The sequence below is a fragment of the Podarcis tiliguerta genome, assembly GCF_965153285.1.
Source record: "Podarcis tiliguerta genome assembly, chromosome: 3".
In the NCBI taxonomy this organism is placed as follows: domain Eukaryota; kingdom Metazoa; phylum Chordata; class Lepidosauria; order Squamata; family Lacertidae; genus Podarcis; species Podarcis tiliguerta.
This window is the reverse complement of record NC_139536.1, coordinates 69554786-69574453: the sequence shown is the minus strand read 5'-3', so window position 1 is coordinate 69574453 and position 19668 is coordinate 69554786. Positions and strand designations below refer to the sequence as shown.

At 38.2% G+C, this 19668-nt stretch overlaps 1 protein-coding gene across 1 annotated transcript in view; it reads left to right on the top strand.

The window, feature by feature from the left end:
• Positions 1-19668, top strand: part of FIG4 (FIG4 phosphoinositide 5-phosphatase) — a 56724-nt gene that overhangs the window by 22169 nt on the left and 14887 nt on the right. The window contains exons 11-19 of the mRNA XM_083433763.1: positions 6852-6985; positions 7828-7944; positions 10410-10455; positions 12003-12151; positions 12420-12586; positions 14642-14780; positions 17972-18030; positions 18494-18644; positions 19200-19283. Of these exons, the coding sequence (XP_083289889.1) occupies positions 6852-6985; positions 7828-7944; positions 10410-10455; positions 12003-12151; positions 12420-12586; positions 14642-14780; positions 17972-18030; positions 18494-18644; positions 19200-19283 (1046 nt within the window). The remainder of the gene's footprint in view (positions 1-6851; positions 6986-7827; positions 7945-10409; positions 10456-12002; positions 12152-12419; positions 12587-14641; positions 14781-17971; positions 18031-18493; positions 18645-19199; positions 19284-19668) is intronic.

The following is a 19668-nucleotide window of genomic DNA, read 5'->3' as shown; positions in this document are numbered from 1 at the left end:
AGTGCCTTTTCCTTATAACTTACCAGTGAGCCAGTTCTTCCCACTGAAGTGCTTATAATGCAATGGGATAATCTGTTGAAATAGAGACCTTTGTGCCCTTTTGTAGGTTTCAGCTATGCCCTTTGGTATGAAAGGTGCTTGGAGCATTTGTGTAAGGTAAAAAAGTAAAGGACCCCTGGACGGTTAAATCCAGTCAAAGGCGACTATGGGGTGCAACACTCTTCTCGCTTCAGGCCAAGAGAGCTGGCGTTTGTCCACAGACAGCTTTCCAGGTCATGTGGTCAGCATGACTAAACCACTACTGATGCACAGAGGACTGTGACAAGTGCCAGAGCGCACAGAAACACCATTTACTTTCCCGCTGTAGTGGTACCTATTTATTTACTTGCACTGGTATGCTTTCAAACTGCTAGGTTGGCAGAAGCTGGGACAGAGCAATGGGAGCTCACTTCGTCGTGCGGATTTGAACTGCCGACCTTCTGATTGGCAGCCCAAGAGGCTCAGTGGTTTAGACCACCTATGCCACCTGTGTCCTAGCATTTATGTAGCACTGTTCCTGGGTATCTTTATCCTGTTTGCAAGCAGATGGTACAGATCCCCCATCCTTGTGAAACCAGCCTCCTCTCCTCGTCCAAAAATCTAAATGTCTGCAGGTGCCATATGTACACTATCTATAGACCATCTGCAGTGTTTGACAGCCTTCAGCAAATAATGCATAGACATAACTTAGTGAGTGCTGATGCGAGGGAGAATTGTGCTCTGAGGAAGCTTGCATGATTCACTGCACTCTTCCTTGAAGACCAATCCAAGTCTTAAAAGTAAAATTGGAGTCCTAATCCACCCCCATTCATGATGTGTGTAGCATTTTTAGGCATTGTGTGCCAGTGTTTTATATTTGTGGTTGTAAGTACTTCTACTAGAACTCAGTGGCTAGCATAATTGTGGTATCCAAATAAATAAAGTAAAAATAATGCAAAAATCATTTTGGAAAGTGAGGGCTCATTCTCAAACCAGCTCAACTCTGACAGCTCTTTTGGGCAAAATCTGTCTAAAACTACTTCATTAGGAAGTAGAAATATTCTATTTTTTTTGCTCTTCCCAACAGTAATGTAAAGGATATAATACATTTTGCATTTTCTTAATAATAATAATAATAATAATAATAATAATAATAATAATAATAATTTATTATTTAAAGCCCATCCATCTGCCTGGGTTTCCCCAGCCACTCTGGGCTGGGGAAAACATCAAACATTAAAAACTTCTCTAAACAGGACTGCTTTCAGATGTCTTACGGTAATTTACAAAATATCCTTTTGATCTGTGTAGAACATAAATTGGAGTGAAGGAGCTGTGTCTTGGGAATAAAATAAACCAGGCTACCAAAATAGTTCATTTGTTTTCACTTGCATTGTTCCAGGGCTCTTTCAGAACAGCTGTCAACAGCCAATTCAACACTCCAAAATGCATTTGCCTAACAGGATATACAAGTCCCATAAGAGTCTTTCAACATCCCTCTTTCTCCATCTCTGTCAGCTTCTATTTGTGGATCCTCCTGGGAGAAAAATAATATTAGTACCATTATTTCAATATATTGTAAAGCTAAGTTAAACAGATACATGTGAGGCTCTACATGAGGCTTCTAAACAGAACAGGGCACAGCCAAAAGGAAATTTAATGTGTATAGAGGTAAGCAATTTTTAACAACCAAGTTTTTAGTGCTTAAGTTCAAACATAGTTGTAAAAGTTGTAAGTTGTAGCAAAAAGGGCAACTATTAAAATGTTTCTCTAGTTGCCAAGACTGTGGTGCTCTAGAAGGAGCTAAATCTTAGGAACTTCTGTAACATTCTAGGTAAAAATATTTCAGGATACCTTTACAGAAGTTTGAAACTCTGTAGCATTTCAAGAAGCAGTTGAAAAATTCCAAACCAGTTATTCTAGCTTTCCTTCCCTGCATCTGAAGAAGGGGGGTGCCATAAAGAATGACTAAGCTGGTTATCGGCAGGAACTTTTCATCTTGAGAGGATAAAACTGGAAAAGATGTAAGGCGACTCTCTGATCAGTGTCAGCCACTGGCAGCAATGTTTCTGCCACACTCCAAAATCCCTCATGGGATGGTCAGTAGAATCACTGAGTGCATAGCATCTGTGCATCGTTACTTAGTGCATCATTGATTGGCTGCCTAGATAGACATATTTTCTAGGCAGTGCAGTCACGGGCAGATTACACGCACATGGCATGCTCAGAGCATTAGGGTGGAAGCAAAAGGCTGTAGGGACAAGAACTGATGATTCATATGTGTTCTCTTTAAATTGCTGTGCCCAGCTTGTAGAGGAGAACATGGACCCAAGCCAGGTGTTTCTTGTCATAGCTCTTTAGAAACTGGAAGAGATGGGGGAAAGCGGCAGATGAGACCAAAAGATACATTATAATGATGAAAACAGCTAGAAAATAGGGAAGCAACAGATGGAAGAATTTTTCAAGCTATCATCAAAATATTAATACAAATTCTCTTTATAAGTCCTGGTGCTTGCTTGTGGGTATGCTAACTCAGCATTAAGTCTTTTGGAAAGCAGACACTTTCATTGGTACTTTATATTCTTGAAAGCAAATGACACCTAAGGAAGAAAAATCCACTTTTCTGTTTAGACAATTCCCTTGTCTCATTTATACTTTCTTTCTGGTGCTGGTCATTCTGCCTTAGTATGTTAAATATGTTAAGCATTTGCTATATTAAAAAAAAAAATCCAGACATCTAGCCCTACCTAGTACATCCAGAATTGTGGCAAATCTTTATGTCTGTTGTATACAAAGAACAAGAGCAGTAAAATTTTCTATGTTTCAAGTCTATCCTTGGAAAAGGGTGACTTGACTCATATTTTGTTAGGCATGTTTTAAATTGCACATCATTTAAATTATTATAATTATTCCAGTACCTGAACTTTCATACATTAGTTTTTGCCTCTGCAGTTCTTGTATTATGACCTACTAATCATAGAAAAGATGTGATAAATAGTGTGTGCTATTTATAACGGACTGAATGGTGCAGCCCTATTGAAAAGCTTTGAGCGAAAGGCCTGCTGAATAATGCCGTGGCTTGATTAAGCCAGATGCTGCCCTTCACTATTGTATCAGTGTATATTATTGTTATTTACTCCCTTGGGCTAATATGACCATGATGGTCAAAACAATAACAATAATAAATGGAGAAGAAGAGTATCCCAAAAGGTAAACATAGACCAGCCTTTGCCCATTAAGTGCAAACTGAGTTGACTATATAGGCTTTGTGTGCCTTAGTGTCTTGCATGGGCTTATTAGGGGCAGAAAGTTGACTGCCCTATGCATGCATTTGTTGTCAGGATGAGAGGGACAATTTTTTTCAAAAATCACCTTGATCCCTGTGCCACTGACAGAAGATGCTGCTAGATCAAACAGCCTTCTGTCAGAAAAAGGACACCATTTGCAAACAACTTGGAATGATGACACAAATATATCACCTTTGAAAACATTCTGCAAATAATACTAGGAATGTTTTTTTAAAGGTACAAAAAAAGAAGAAAGGTTTACACTGACAGCATTTTGTAACATATGTTTTAGGTGCATAATTAAAAGCTTGCTCTACATTTTTGAATACGATACTTGTTAAAATGTCTACAGTGGAAGTCATGATTACATTAAAATGCTGAAAAACTATATCCCTGATTATTTTTCCTTTCCACATTGCATTAAACAAACAAATGCATTTTTTAAAAAACCCTCATTGATCTGAAGAGAACTTCCAAATACTTGAATTAGAAAGCCACTCTGGTTGATTAGCAGTTAATTCAATGCTTCCTCACATGAACAGGATACTATTTCCCCTTCCCCCTACACACAAGTGGCAAGAGAGCATTAATGTTAACATCCTAGCATCAAGCACCCACAGGGAGACACATTTGCAGCCACACTACAGAAGCCCTGTGAATGATTCACATGGCAGAGTCATGTGAGCCTGGATACACAGTATAGTTCTAAACTCAGTCTAAAAATACAAGAGCCACAATGATTTTGTTCCCTGTTATGGCTAATGTTGTTTACAACGGCCTCGTGCTTGGCTTCTTAAAGGCCATTTTGAATTGGGGGGATGTGTTTACGTTTTAGTCACTGGATTTATACAATTGAAACTGGCATTTCGTGAAATGTGCAACAATGGTGAAGTAAGGACAAAAAAGAAATTAAAAAACCTATTCGAAAGTGTTACTAATTATGGATATTATCTAGTCTTGGACTGAGGAAGAGGATTTATGATAAAGACCAGCCTCTTGAAAATCACACTAAGTTAGTACTTCAGTATATTTTTATATCAGAAGCACTTCAAGTTTGAATTACTAAACAATAGTTGTATATTCAAATATAATTTTTTCCTTTCCTTTCCTTTCCTTTCTTTATTTTACAAGTCCAAGTATGGATAAGTTTAATTTATTGAATTGCTTCATAAAACATTCTTCCTCTAAAATTTGTATGGAGAAATGTTTTAACCATGGGTTGAATACAATGACTGTGAGAGTGGAAAACAGCTGGGCATGCAGTGGAGGCTGTTGCACTAGGGCTACTGGGCACAGACCTGCCAAGGAGAATCTCAAACAATTTATAAATATCCCCAGTCTTAAAACAATACACTTTTTCCTGCCCCACAGACATTTTATACTTTCATTTGAATGTAGAGCAGTTCCTGGAGATACTTATTTCAGTCTCCTGTTCTCTGGCCAAACAACTCTCTGCACCACTTAGCCAATCCCAATCACAGAGTATTGCAATAGATAAGAAGTCCCTTCTGTGTGCTGCCAGGAATTATTTAATGGAAATTTGAAATATAGCTCTTGGCCTTAAAATAAATTTGTGTTGCTCAGGCATCAGTTTGCTCTAGTAGTTTCATCCTTGGGTGGTTACAGAGGCCATTTACTCACCCACTGAGGGACATAGAAGGTAAGAGAAGACAGCTTACTTCCCAAAACGTTATGCTTGTCTAATAGGATGTGCCACCCTCAGCACCAGGTTAAAAGGTCTGAGGACTGCTGTTCTGCTTCTGGCACCTCTACAAAACACTTCATTAGCCTTTTAGTTTGGAAGGGACAGTCAGGCTTTCTCCTTGGTCCCAATTAACTAGAAGACTATACTTAATAGGACTTGAAAAAAATCTGTCTGAAAAAATATTATGACTATGCTTTAACTTTTGAAATTCCACCTCACAAAATGATTTATTATTTTCCCTTGCTTTCTACAGACTCAGGCTGGTGACTCTGTGGAAAGGAGCTAGTCTCCATGCCAGTTCTAGTCTTTCTTCAGCTTGTTTTTTCTCAAAAGCATTGCCATCATAGACACATTGTATTTTTATGATACTAGATTATTTCAGGAGGGAACTAAAAGACAATATAAACCTACATATTGGTCATTATGAATACTGACACTTAGTTCCATTGGCCTGGTTCACGTGGCACTGTAAGCCAGGCTATGGCTTACCAGGACCTAAATAATTGGGCAGGCTTCTGGAGAAAAGCTCACAGTCACTTTGTCTTCCAAGGTCCTTTGTGTTCCTACGCTGTGCTGAGCTAAGCCAAGGCTTGATTAAACAATACCCCTGCCCAAGAGCCTGTTCAGCAGCTCAGCTTTCATAGCTGGAGTCAGTCAGGCACCCTGTCCTCCCAGGCCTGGTGGAACAAGGCCTTCAAGCCAGGGAGCAGGTCTTCCAAGATTCACAGCCAAGGTAGAAGATCTAAGCTGAGGAAAGGATAATCCTTTAGTTTGTGGTTATATACAGCAGACTTGGCTGGTATACAGGCTTACAAGGGGCTTCTGAGTCGACATGCATAGGACTGCCCAGGATGTGACATTAGTTGTGCGTTATTTTTACAGTTTGTTATCCATAAACTCTGCTCAAAAGCCATATATTTGCAAATGTCATTTGGGTTTGGGGTTAGGATATGGAATTAAAGTCCAGCTCATTACACTTGTTTCAGATGGAAAGCCCAGGATAATGAGGTTTAAATAGGTGAGATTGCTATTTTCATACACTCTTCTTGCCATGGAATAATGTTTCCACCCTGTGAGTGGGTGAGGAGCACATGGGAAGTTGTAATAACTTTGCATGTCTAATAGGCCCATACATTTGTCAGAACTCAGGATTTTCCCAAAGTGTAGCTGACATTTCTTATACTACTTGGACTTCTATTTCTCATGGCAACATTATCCCTTGAAGTCACTGAAGAAAAAGAGTAGCTTAATACTTAATGAGTATTAAGGAGATCGTTTCTTCCTAGCCCATTCAACCTAAGCCCTCAATACAGAGGTACACCTGGCACCTTCATTACATACTTTCCATTGTATCCTAAATACAATACACCTATTCACCTTGACCTTTGACACTTGATACATATATTTTAGGACCACCCGTTTATTTTGATTGCAATCTGTTCCAACTATTTTTAATACTGTATTTTAAGCATGTCTTGGGATCTCATGATGAATGGCAGATGCATACTCTAAAAAATAATAACATATGCTAAACAATAGTTGACTCTTCTTCTTCTTTTTTTTGCATTGTTACATGTGCTCACAAGATCCCATGACCTTGCCTTTTTAATTGAGTGAAATGAACAGATTTTTCTGTCAATTTAAGGAGGCTTGAGACAGTGATTCTCTTCATTATCTTACATCTGTGATGATCTCCAGAAAGGGCTGCCTGCACTTTGTGGGGGCAGAAATAAATCCTACCCTGCTGTATCATTTGCAATATTTGTGTTCTCTTTTTTGTTCAGAGTTAACATTACTTTGTGTATGTACTACCATGATCAGTTAATTTTTCCCTTTTGAAGGAACGTGAAAAACGGAAACATGAAAGGATATTGAGTGAAGAGCTTGTTGCTGCTGTCACCTACCTCAATCAGTTTCTACCTCCTGAACATGCAATTGTATATATTCCATGGGACATGGCCAAATATACAAAGAGGTATGTGTCTTATTACTGGAGCAGCACATGACTCCAGATGTTAGTTGGGACAGAGGGAACTTTGTCATAACTCTCTTCAGAGTGTGTCTTTTGTGGCCCTGGAGATGAAGTTCCATTTTTATATTGTTCATTTAGTGTATCATGGGAATGTAAATGAAGTGTGAGTCATTTGTGTTAATTGGTACTGTTTGGAAATCAAGCCAGCCAGCTCTGCATTTCAGAGGCTTTTTGCTTAGACTTTAAAGCACTTCATGGGTGGAATTCAATATTGTGCTATTACAAATGTTCAATCGGTGCAAGTATTTCAGCTTATCCCCCCTTTAGTGTTTTGTCCCATGGTAGCTATATTGTGTTATACCCTGCTCCCCGTGGCAGCCATTTTGTAACAGTTGCCCATAGCACTTTCTCAAAATTCCAACTGTATCAGATAGTCCAAAATGGATTGTGAGTAGTTTTACATGAGTAAAACTAGCAGAGTTTTCTGATTGTTTGTGATCCCGTCTTCTGGAGATGCTGTAACAGGAATGGGAAATCTCTGGCCCTCCAGATGTTGTTGCACCAATTCCTGTCATGGTGGTCTGTGGCTGATGAGAGTTACCAGTTCCCCATCCCTTTTCTATGAAAATGATTTTGCCACAGAGAAATGGAAGTAGTTAACAGGTTTTTATTGATAGTGTGTTGCTATCTTCTTTTTATATTGCGGTTAACATTGCTTGGGGATACAATGCATGCAGAGTGCAGAAGAGGCTGGTGTTTATTGAAGTGGTGTTTTTTTTTAGTTGTTCTTCCACGAGGGTAAATACAAACATGTCTTCAGTGTTTTTGCTTTTATTTCCATCTAGCAAACTGTGTAACGTCCTTGACAGGCTGAGCGTTATTGCAGAGAATGTAGTGAAGAAAACTGGCTTCTTTGTAAATCGTCCTGCTTCCTACTGCAGTGTCTTGCGCCCAGATGAGAAGTATGTATGTGGGAGAATGCTCTTTTGTGTATAATTATTTTAAAAGATTTCTAAAAAGTGGTTTGAAATCCACATTCATTTATTACCGATGTAGATAAATAGAAAAGTATACTCCAGCTATTTCATAACAACAAGGGGTAATCATTGTTTGTCATACAATAGTGTTTTATTATTTGTGTTGTCAGCAAATCTCCTATACCTTTAATTTTATACTTTCTTGCTTTCCTGGGAGATGATAAACAGTTCTAAGAACATTAATTGAAGGTTATTTGTAAGCAGAAGTCAGCTAAGCTTTTCTGGCTGCTTCAAGAACACCAATTTTATGCTCCCTTTTTAGTATAGTAAGCCGAAAGTTCAAATCTCATTATTGTGTTTATTCATTACAACTATAACCCACATTTCTTCCATGGAACTCAAAGCAGCATGCACATGGTTTACAAATAGTTTTCAAGCCATGCACAGACCAGATCCTGACCTGCTTGTTGGATGTTACTTTATTTGATGTAGATTGCTTATTTTAAAGCTATGTTTTATTGTCACATTTTTGTTTTGCATTAGATTGTTATAAGGTGTACATTCTTTGTTTCTTCAGCTAGTAAACCGCCTTGAGTATTGTAAGATAGAAAGGCGGTATACAAATTAAATGATGATGATTATGCTTGTCATAGGTGCTGTATCCTGTGCTTTTGAACCTTGCCCCAAGTTCCTAATGAATAATTAGTATGAACTAATTAGGGAATACATGCAGTAGTTTATCATGTACACTGGGTTTCTCTGGGTGATTTTTAAACCTTGGCAGCTATCTTGCCCGCTCTAAACTCAAAAGCCAGTTGAGCACTGAGTGCTGTTAGTTGAAGTCTTATAGCAATGTTTGTTAAAACACAGTGCTCTTGTATGCTGTGGATTGTCTCTGAAGTCACCTAGGTTTCACTAATGCCAATTTTGTGAAGTCCACCAGGATACTAAAGTTCCAGTCCAAAGAAAGCTCATCATGCTTAAGTCCCATGGAAAACAATGAGAAAAATTATTTGGAACTTATTTGTTCCATTAAATGGCACTTAAGTGTGACTAACTAGCTTTGATTCATGATCAGTTACTGTAAACCATGGCTAGGGAACTTGTGGCCCTCCAAGTGTTTTTGAACTCCAGTGTCCATCAGCCCCACCCAGCATAGTCAGTGGTCGGGGTTGGTAGGAGTTGTTGCCAAGCAACATCTAGAGGGCCACAGGCTCTTTATCCCTGCTAGGAATTATATAGGGAATGCAAATGGTATTTTATCATGTAGCAAGTTCTGCCTCACATGGTTTATTTCCTGGGTGATTTGATAGGCTACATCTTCCCAATACAAAACTGGTTTCTGTATATTTTATCAAAATTAATGTTGCTATACACATTGACACAGTTTTGCTGTTGCTCATTTCTTATTTTTTTCAATTGGCTCTGAGTAGTCACTAAGATGATTTATTCTTCATGTAGCAGATACTGTAGCATAAGAGGCAAAATACAAATCTTAAATGTGTGTAACAAAAAAGACTGTACTTGTAATGCTTGATTTTTCATTACAATTTACAAATTAATTTGAGACTGCTTACACAGTTATTGATCTACCACATACAATTGCTTGATTCAGCTTGTTAATATATTTTAATGTATTATTCAATGGTGTATAAGCCATTAATATTAAAGGGTATTTTTTAATATTTACAGGCAATTCATTTGTGTTGGGATGTAATGAAACCTGTTCTTGGGGAACCATTTGTCTTGAGACCTGAATGTCTATTCCATTACAAAGCATTCAGAGTAATTTATATGCTAATGGAAATTAACTATGTGGAAAGTACTTCCTTCAGGTGAAGTGTTAGTAACAATTCTCTTGAGTGAACTGCTTTCTTCAAAAGAAGGAAACTTCCTACCCAAATTGGGCCTTTTAGTACTGTAATATCAGCCTTGGCTTCCCATACAAGGTTCAAACAGGATTAGTAGCATTTTCCCTTTCCTCTGTGCCATAATACCATGCCCTGGTTGTAGGATAACATTTTCTGTTTAAGCATTTCTGTGAAAGAACTGAGGCCTACTTGTACACTTAAGTTTATAAGCTGCACTTTAAACCAAAACTAACCTATACTGAGCTTGACTGAAGGCTAAGCATACACTATTTGTTTCTAAATTGAATTTTCCAAGTCTGCACTTCGACCTTTTTCAGTGTTTGTAGAACTATGCATTACATTTCACCCCCTTTCAAAAATGCAGGGTAATTTCTGGTTGATGTTTACTGTAGCCGCTTCAGGTTTCCTTGCTAGAGCAGAGCTTCAGATTCCTAGAATTATCTCCCCAAGCATTAAGCTCCAGAGTTGTAAATGTCTATAGGATTATCTCCCAGGGTTATGCCTTTACTGACTGAGGGCAGATTGATGATAATTCTTATAGAATAAATGCTTTGTAACACACAATGTTCTGTCTTACAGGTGGAATGAGCTGGGAGGAATTGTGGTTCCCACTGGCCGTTTACAGGTATTTTAATGGAGTATGTAACCTGAAGCGTCTGTAACCTGAAGCGTCTGTAACCTGTAACAGTGGTACGTCGGGTTACAGACGCTTCAGGTTACAGACTCTGTTAACCCAGAAATAGTACCTCGGGTTAAGAACTTTGCTTCAGGACACGAACAGAAATCGTGCAGCAGTGGCGCAGCAGCAGTGGGACGCCCCATTAGCTAAAGTGGTGTCTCAGGTTAAGAACAGTTTCAGGTTAAGAACGGACCTCCGGAACGAATTAAGTTCTTAACCTGAGGTACCACTGTACAACATAATATCCATAATTTCGGTTCCAAGAATGCTTTCTGTTAATGTTTACGCTTCTACATATTCATAGCTAAAACGTACACATTTTTCTGTATGAAGCAGAATTGCTGCACAACTTTTCAATGTGCTATAGATGTGCAAGCACACACTTGATGTCTCTGTAGGGTGCCAGTATGGTGTAGTGGTTAAGAGCGGTAGTCTCGTAATCTGGGGAACCGGGTTCGCGTCTCCGCTCCTCCACATGCAGCTGCTTGGTGACCTTGGGCTAGTCACACTTCTTTGAAGTCTCTCAGACCCACTCACCTCACAGAGTGTTTGTTGTGGGGGAGGAAGGGAAAGGAGAGGAGTTAGCCGCTTTGAGACTCCTTAAAGGGAGTGAAAGGCGGGATATCAAATCCAAACTCCTCCTCTTCTTCTTCTTCTTCTTCTTCTTCTTCTTCTTCTATAAACATATGTTTTTTCCCCAAATACTTTTAATATCAGGGTTGAAAGCAGTTTTTTTGAAATGATATCCAATACTTCAAATTTAAAGTAGTATTATGTAAGAATGAGAAATCACTGTATTAATCTTATTATCAAAGCAATATGACTCCGAAAAAGGTTTCACTTATCTCATACTGTGGATATGGTTAAAAAAATACATTTGTTCAAGATGCTTGCATAAAACCAAACATGAGAAACCTGCCATGAATTGTGGAACTGAGGAACCCGAGATAGCTCAGTCGGTAGAGCATGAGACTCATCATCTAAGAGTCGTGGGTTGAAGCCCCATGTTGGGCAAGATTCTAGCATTGCAGGGCGTTGGATGATGATCCTCATGGTCTTTTCCAGCTCTACAATTCTATGATTCCATGAAAAATCTGTTCAGTTGCATCCCACTCAGATGCTTGTAAAGAGAAAGAGAGTTGCACTGGTGGGAAGATGTGCAACTCTGCTTCCTTAAATGAAAGCTCCCTCTGTTTATGGGGCATTTACATTGGTTTCTATGTATTATAAATTAACAAGAGAATAATTAAAAAACCTGAACTATGTGCACAAACAGTTCCGTACACTTCGAGTGAGTTTTCAGTGTACCTAAAAGACTTCCATGGGTTTGCAAATGTGAGAATCTGCACCAGTGAACCACATGTGCAACCTTAATTAAGTTCTATTAGTATAGATGATTTGGTGGCAAAAATTACTGTTATGCCCTAAAGAATAATTTGATATTTACTAATGGATTTGAAACTAATTATATGTCCCTGCACTTATTTTTTCAGACTGGAGTTCTTCGAACAAATTGTGTTGACTGTCTGGATCGCACGAACACAGCCCAATTTATGGTTGGGAAATGTGCTTTGGCCTATCAGCTTTATTCCTTAGGCCTGATTGACAAACCCAATCTGCTGTTTGACACAGATGCCGTTAGGTAAGACATTTTAGAAATTATCATTATTATTATTAAAATAGTAGTTTTTTCCTACAACTGTTAATAGAAACGGAGCATATATGTTTTTTGTTATTGATACTTTTCTAATTTCTGTTTTGACACATCATTTTAGATAAGTATGGATGTTTACACTTAAACATTTTTCTAGGTGAAAGATAGTAAAAATAAAATAGAAATAATCACTGGCATACTGTTGTAAAAATTCATCTTGTTGGAATTCTTAACCATGTTGTTCTCTCTGCTTTAGATTATTTGAAGAATTGTATGAAGATCATGGAGATACATTGTCACTTCAGTATGGTGGATCTCAACTTGTTCATCGAGTAAAAACCTACAGAAAAATAGCACCTTGGACCCAGCATTCTAAAGATATTATGCAAACTCTTTCAAGATACTATAGTAATGCTTTTTCAGGTAACTTGAATTCTTTCTCTGAGATTTCCAACATTTGTCATTCTTGATAAAGTGAGAATTATTTTTTAAAAAACACAGATTTTTTTTAACAACTGGCTACATGGTGCTATTGAATTTTTATGATGAAAATGAAACTGGGTCAAAATAACATGTTGACAGCCTGAAAGGTATTTGGGTCAGGCTCAACTTTAAATTCAGTAGGACAGCTTCAGAGTTAAACCTTAAGGGTTGGACACTGTAATTGCTGTCAGGCATGACAGTGTAACCCTGGACAAAATCTGCCTTCTCTCAGTGAGCAGAATGGTAGTGTTCAAGCAGCCATCAAGGGTCTGTTTTCCAGCTCCCATATAGGCTGTAAAATATCTAAAACACCCCATGTGTTAGTGGAAATCATTCATGGCTTGGAGTAAAGCACTCAGTCAAATAGTAGCATTATAATATTCTAGCAAGGGCCATTTACTTCATAACTGCCACTGCAGTTGTTAAGGAACACGAAACCACGGGGAAGATTACCTTGCTAATGTGAGCATTAAGCCCAAATGTATGCAGCCAAGTGATCTATTCTGAGAAATTTGAGTGCAAGAATGGTAAGTGTTTAGACAGAATCCTTCTTCAATAAACTTATTTTTCTGTAGAGAAGCAGACAAAAATAACATAAATATAAGCGAAATAAGGTCACATAGGCAGGTAACTTTCTTCACTGCTTGACTGAATTGGAATTGCCAAGCAGCACTCAAGATTAGAGGGCATCCAAATGTCATACTGCGGTTAAAACGTTTAGAGCCAGACATACTGTTATTTCTATTATAGGTATAGGTATAAAAGTGTGTCCTTCTAATCCCTTTTCAAACAGGCAACAGAGGACAAACAGTAGTTTGTCAGGCATTATAAGCCACTGATTTCTTTCCACGTTATGTAGTCAAGATTATTGGAAGAACCATTGTAAAGCAGTATATCTGATCTGTCTAGGAAGGGTAATGACCCACCACAGACTTCAGCATTAATGTTGCCACATTTCTTGTTTCTGGAATCTAAAACAGGCTATTTATCCAGAAACAGGACTGGACAGTCAACTTCCCTTTAATTGATATATAGGAAAGTAATCTGATTACTCTCTCCAGTTAATCATGGTGCACTACAGTCCTAGTCGTACTAATTCTGGCCCTTTAGATTTTTTGCCGAGTGAGGGCAATGAAGTGTTTAAGCTAACTCAATTACTTTGGCTCATTAGCTCCTGGTTATAGGTCTTTCCACAGACGGCATACAAAAAATGTGCTAGAGCACACGTAGGTACAAAAATAATTTAGAAAAGAATCTGTACAGGATTTTCTTAATTGCAGTGCACACTTTCAGCATGGCTAAAGGGAAAACAGTTAATGTTTCCATCAGTGCTTCATCTTTTAATAAAACTACAAACTACTATTTTTCAAGGCCCAGCTTTGTTGTATTAGTTTGTTCATAAAAGTTACTTCAGTTATTTTCACATTTAACAGACAACGTTGATTCTTAAGGTAGCTCCAGTGTTCCTTCCCTGTTGCTTTTCTTGTATTGGGTTTTTTTCAGTTGCATTCTAAAGCTGTGTTTATTTTGATAAACCTGCAAGTTATCCTTGTATATCATATGCTCTCTGTTAATTTTATGGATAATGTTTTGGAAGTTTGCCCAAACATGGAGGAACATTTCAAGGCAAGTTCCCAAAACAAAAAGGAGTGGAGTGAAATGATTAGAGAGGGGAAGAGGATGGAGATTTGCAATTGCAGTACATGTTGGGGTCTTACCATTTACATTTTTTCTTCTTCCTTTTGAATATATTAATACTTTTCAGTGCCAGTAGCCGTACCAACCACTGCTTACAAAGACAAAGCTCCCCTCTCCAAAAAGACATTTTGAGAGGGTCAAACTGTGACTCCTGAAATGGTCACCCCCAGTTTGCCATGTGGCAGTAGGGTGACAAATTGGTGTTCTTGGTGTTGTTCCTTTCAGCCCACCCCTGGATTAACCATGTATCACACATAAATATGTGTATGGCTCTCAATTGTTACTCATTTCTTCCAGATGCTGACAGGCAAGATTCAATTAACTTGTTTCTGGGAGTATTTCAACCAGAAGAAGGGAAGCCTCACCTCTGTGATCTTCCTACTGATTTTTACTTGCACCAGAAAGACACAATGACTCTTATCCAGGCAAGGAGAAGGTATTTCATGGCACTCTTCTTGTTAGTTTTCCCCAAAAATTAGGGCGATATGATCAGTACCATAAAATAATTCTAAAACCAAGTAGTGCAATATTTTAAGTTAAAACAGCAACATCAACAGTTTCTAATCCAGACCAATAAAAAATATGTTACAAGAATAGTAATAGTTTTTTTAAAATATTTTAAAAGCAGATTGAAATTAAAAGGTCTTCAAAGGCTAATCTAAAACAATCAGAGAACAAGTCAGCTGTATCTCCTTTTGGTGTTCCATAGATATGGGACCATCACTGTCAATGACCTAATAGTCATTGATAGTATACGTGCAAGAAGGGTTTTTGTGGCCCATCTCAAGGCCCAGACCCATTCATACTGGTTCAGGTAGTTCTTCAAGTAAACTGAACCGTTTAGGCTTTAAAGAAGAATACCAGCAATTTCAATTGCACCCAAATGTGAGTGGCTCACCAATGGAGCTGATACACAGTTTTTATAGCATTATCTGAATGCTTAGTTCCCACAAGCATCTGGATGGCTGCATTCTATACCAGCTGAAGCTTCCAAAGTGTCTTCAAAGTCTTATGTAAAGCACATTAGTAGTCTTGTATGGATGTGACAAGAGCATGAATAACTGAGGCAGGGTCCACTGCTTCTAGATAGAGTTGCAGCTGGAGTATCAGCGTAAGCTGATAAAAGATGCTCTTAGTCATCACCACCATCTGTGCTTCCATAGACTGCACAGAGTCCATGACTTGGTCTTTCAGGAGAAGTGTGACCATATACCAAACCATCTGTACACCTCTACCCTCTCCCATAGTACAAAAGAAGAAGGAAGAACTGGTGAAAATCACCTTCACCCTCCTCTTCCTGCTAGATCAAATACTCCTTTTCAATTGAAGGGCTCTTTCCAGTCATGGAAGGGTAGTATAGGAGACAATCTGTTGTGCCCCACTTTAGGTTGTCAGATTTGTAAAGTTGACAATGTAAATAAAAATGAATGAGTAGTGTTCTTCTGTTCACCATCTCCACATCAACATAGGATACGGTTAGCTGGGTGCTGAATCAACTTAACCCCATATTTCATAGTAAGATGAATCATTGTGCCAATTTGTGTTCTGGAAGGATTTGCTGTCTTTAGTGTTGTTCCCTGCTTTCAATAAGCAGTTAAATCTTGTTCCACATGACCCCAAAGGTTAAGTTCTAAGTTAGATTTGTAGTCTCATTTGATAACATGTGTTCCCTTTATCCTCAACATTTATGTTACTATTACATCTTGCAACAAAATGATCTCAGTTACAGGCTACTGGCCCATCTTCAGTTGTGTTTTCTACATTAAAAAAATTAAAATATTGCCACTATGTTTGTCATGTAATTCTTAATAATAATAAAAAAAGAAATTTAAACATAAGGTGTAACCTCCATTTGCTAAAACCTTAGTCATACTGAGTCTACAAGGGTTTAAAGCACTGTATGACATTGCAAAGTTTCTGGCTATTATCTTTGATTTTTCATCTTTTTAAACTGCTATTAAATTTGTAGGTCTTGACTTTTTAGCTCCAACTGTGTTTGGGCTTTTGAGACCAATATATATTGATTGTGCAGATCAATATAGCCATGCTGCCCTTGCAGACTCCAGAAAATTCTTCATAAAAGTGCAGTTACACGCCTGAGACTATAAACTCTTCTAGCCAAGAAGGGTTTTTTATCTTTTCACACTTAGGTTACCAGATCAAATTATTCCTCAGTCAAACAAACAGCAGGATGTTGAAGTCAATTTCGTTATGTGTAGAGCAATAGACACATGGACCACAATCCATATTCCCTTGTGTGTGACTAGCATTTCCATTGCTCGTTATAGCAGAAAGAGCAAAGCAAAAGCAAACATGGCTATCAATAAACTCTAATTCTGTGTTCTATGTCTTAAGAAGATATTATGGTTGGAAATGTTTAAATTGGGCAACTCTAATAATTTCTAACATAACATATTATAAGTTTGATTTTACGATATAGTTAATTATAATTAAAATGTAATTATAACCAGACAATTCTCATAGTTTAGGGATGTAAAAAGTGGAGTCCCCCAATATTCATAAATTATTTGGAGTTAATGGTCAGTAGCAAAGTAATCAAGTTTGCTGATAGCACTAATAATTCAGGGTAGTAAAAGGGATTGCAAAGATCTCCAAAAGCAAACTTGGTGAGCAGGCAATAAAATAGCAGATAAATTTCCTGTAAAGTATAATATGATGCATATTGGGGCAAAAAATCCTACCTCTTAAAGATCTGCAGATAGGGATCTGAGTTAATGTTACCTAACTAGGAACAAGATATTGGAGTCAGAGTGAAGAGCTTGATTAAAATGCTCCCTAGTATATGTTGATAGCTGTGAAAAAGGAGAATTCAGTCTTGGTGAATCATTAGGAAAGGGATCAAAACTGCTGGTATTTGCAACTGCACTAGGAGTACTGTGCACAATTCTGGTTGCCCCAACTCCAAAAGGATATCATAAAACTGGCAAAAGGAAATACATCTTCATATAGCATGTAGTTAAAGCTGTGTAACTGACTACTCCAAGATACAATGATGGCCACTGACTTTGACAGCTGGATTAGACGCATTAATGGAGGATAAGCCAATTAATGGCTGCTGGCTATGTATTTTCTTGGGTAGCAGAGGCACATGCATGTGAATACCAGTTGCTTATGGGGCCACAGCTATTGCCCTCATGTCCTTCTGTGGACTTCCCACAGACGTTTGGTTGGCCTCTGTGGGAAGCAGGATCCGGAAGTAGATAGACTGTTGGTTTGATCTAGTACGGATGTTCCTGTTGTTTCTTTTGCTCTGTCAATGTGTATTCTAGCTTACACCATCTTATGGAGGGTTGATAGTCTAAAATTTAACAAAGGGAAACAGCAAGTGGAAGCAGAGGTGTAATCAGGAAAAGAGCATGCTTCTTTCTGTCGGACATGCTCAGGCTTAGTTACAGCAAGGCACAGGAACTAGTGGGTTTCCTAAATACTGCATGGGCAAATGCGCTTTGAGAAGGGATTTGTAGGAAGGAAGAAGAGGCATGATTCAGGTGTTATAAGAGGTTGTTCCTTGTATAAGGGAGAAAGGGTTGGAGCATTTGATGGAATGGGAGAACTTTTGGATATAACTCACTTTTTAAAACTATTGTTTTTGTTCCATACTTAAAGCTACACTTTCTGGTGGACTCCAGGTGTCCTGGAATGCTTGCCAATGCCTTATGATGAAGGTCAGTTATACATACAAGAAAGTGTGTCTTTCCTTTATTTTTAAATATGAACACAATTTGCTTACATAATAGTAACATTAATTGGACACAGTTACTAGAATAAAAATAGAAAAGTGAAATAATGTACCTGTTAACTTAAGGATCAAGAGATCTGCTGAAAACACACATGGAGGTATTTACTGTACTACACATGGCCATTCTTCTATAGAAAATTAGTAGTTTTTAATACACTGGGTTGTATTCAAACTATACATGGATGGCATTCTGCCCACACTCCACTCCACTAGAGGAATGGGGGAGAAGATGATTTCCCCTGACACCTCTTGCTGTCCCCCATTCATCTTGAAAACGCTGCGCCAGAGGGTCAGGGAGGATGTTCTGAGGGCTCCAGGGGGAAAGAGTCCCCTTAGCAATAGATGATACAGTATTTAAGAGATTCACTTTACCTGCATTTCTTTTTTAGCAATGTCTGTTGCTGAAAACAGAAGGAAGCTAATAGTGAAGAAATTTCATAACTATGATGAAGAGATTGACATTCATAATGAATTTTTTCGACCCTATGAACTCAGCAGTTTTGATGACACTTTTTGCTTGGCAATGACAAATTCAATCCGGTATGTATGTTTTATTTTTCAAGATAATAGAATTTTGATTCAGCCTTTCCATTTTGCAAATGAAACTGAATCGAATTCTTTTAGAAAAACTTTCCTTACATAGCCTTAAAATGGCATTCAATACAGAAGAATTTGTATCTTTCATATGATGGACGAATCTGCAATAAAGATGTGATTCTGAAGCTTTTGACATGTGTATCAGTTTTAAAACGTATAAAATTACTAGTGTCACTGCTGGTGTCGACCTAGTTCTGTCTGCCGAAAGTGTGGGCAGGCAGAAGTACTACTGGCAGACTTCCCTGAAATGAGGTTTTCCAGAGAAGAGGCTGAGCAATCCCACAGCTATCAATTTATGGCTTCAGGCCTAATCACTATCCTGGCTGGTAAAGCATGAAGCAAGTTTTTGCCCCCCCCCCCCCAATTTTATGCTCTGGCCAGTATTAGCAACAGGGCTGCAGAAGCAGACCTTTCTGTCACCCCCCTCCCCGCCTATCTAAGGTTTGGATTGCTCTGTTAACTTGTTATATTTGATTCTTTATTCTTTATACCCTTCAGAGATTTTATGCCCAAGAATGTTGGCATTGATCCCAGCCCATTTACTGTACGTAAACCTGATGAAACTGGAAAATCCGTTTTGGGGTAAGGAGAAAATCAAGAATTGAATGCAGAAATGTTTTTTATTTACTCATTTAGTACCTAATATTAACTAATATGGGGCTTAATACAATGATATCCGTAGTTTAACCTTCTTGAGTCAAACCAGTAAATGTTTTTTGCGTGTGTATAATTTATAGACACTATATTAGTTTTACAAAGGATGGTTTGGAGTGAGGGAGGAAAGCCCCCCCCAAAAAAAATCTCGTTTGCCTTATTTACATATAGTTGGTCATCTATCTACAAACAGCTGAGATTCCCTGTACAAAAGGTAAACTGCAATGAGTTGCTGCTCTCCACTCCTCCTCCCTTTCTCTGAATGCAAAGAAAAGCCAGTTCCGATACCCTTCTTGTTTCCTTAGTAATTTTA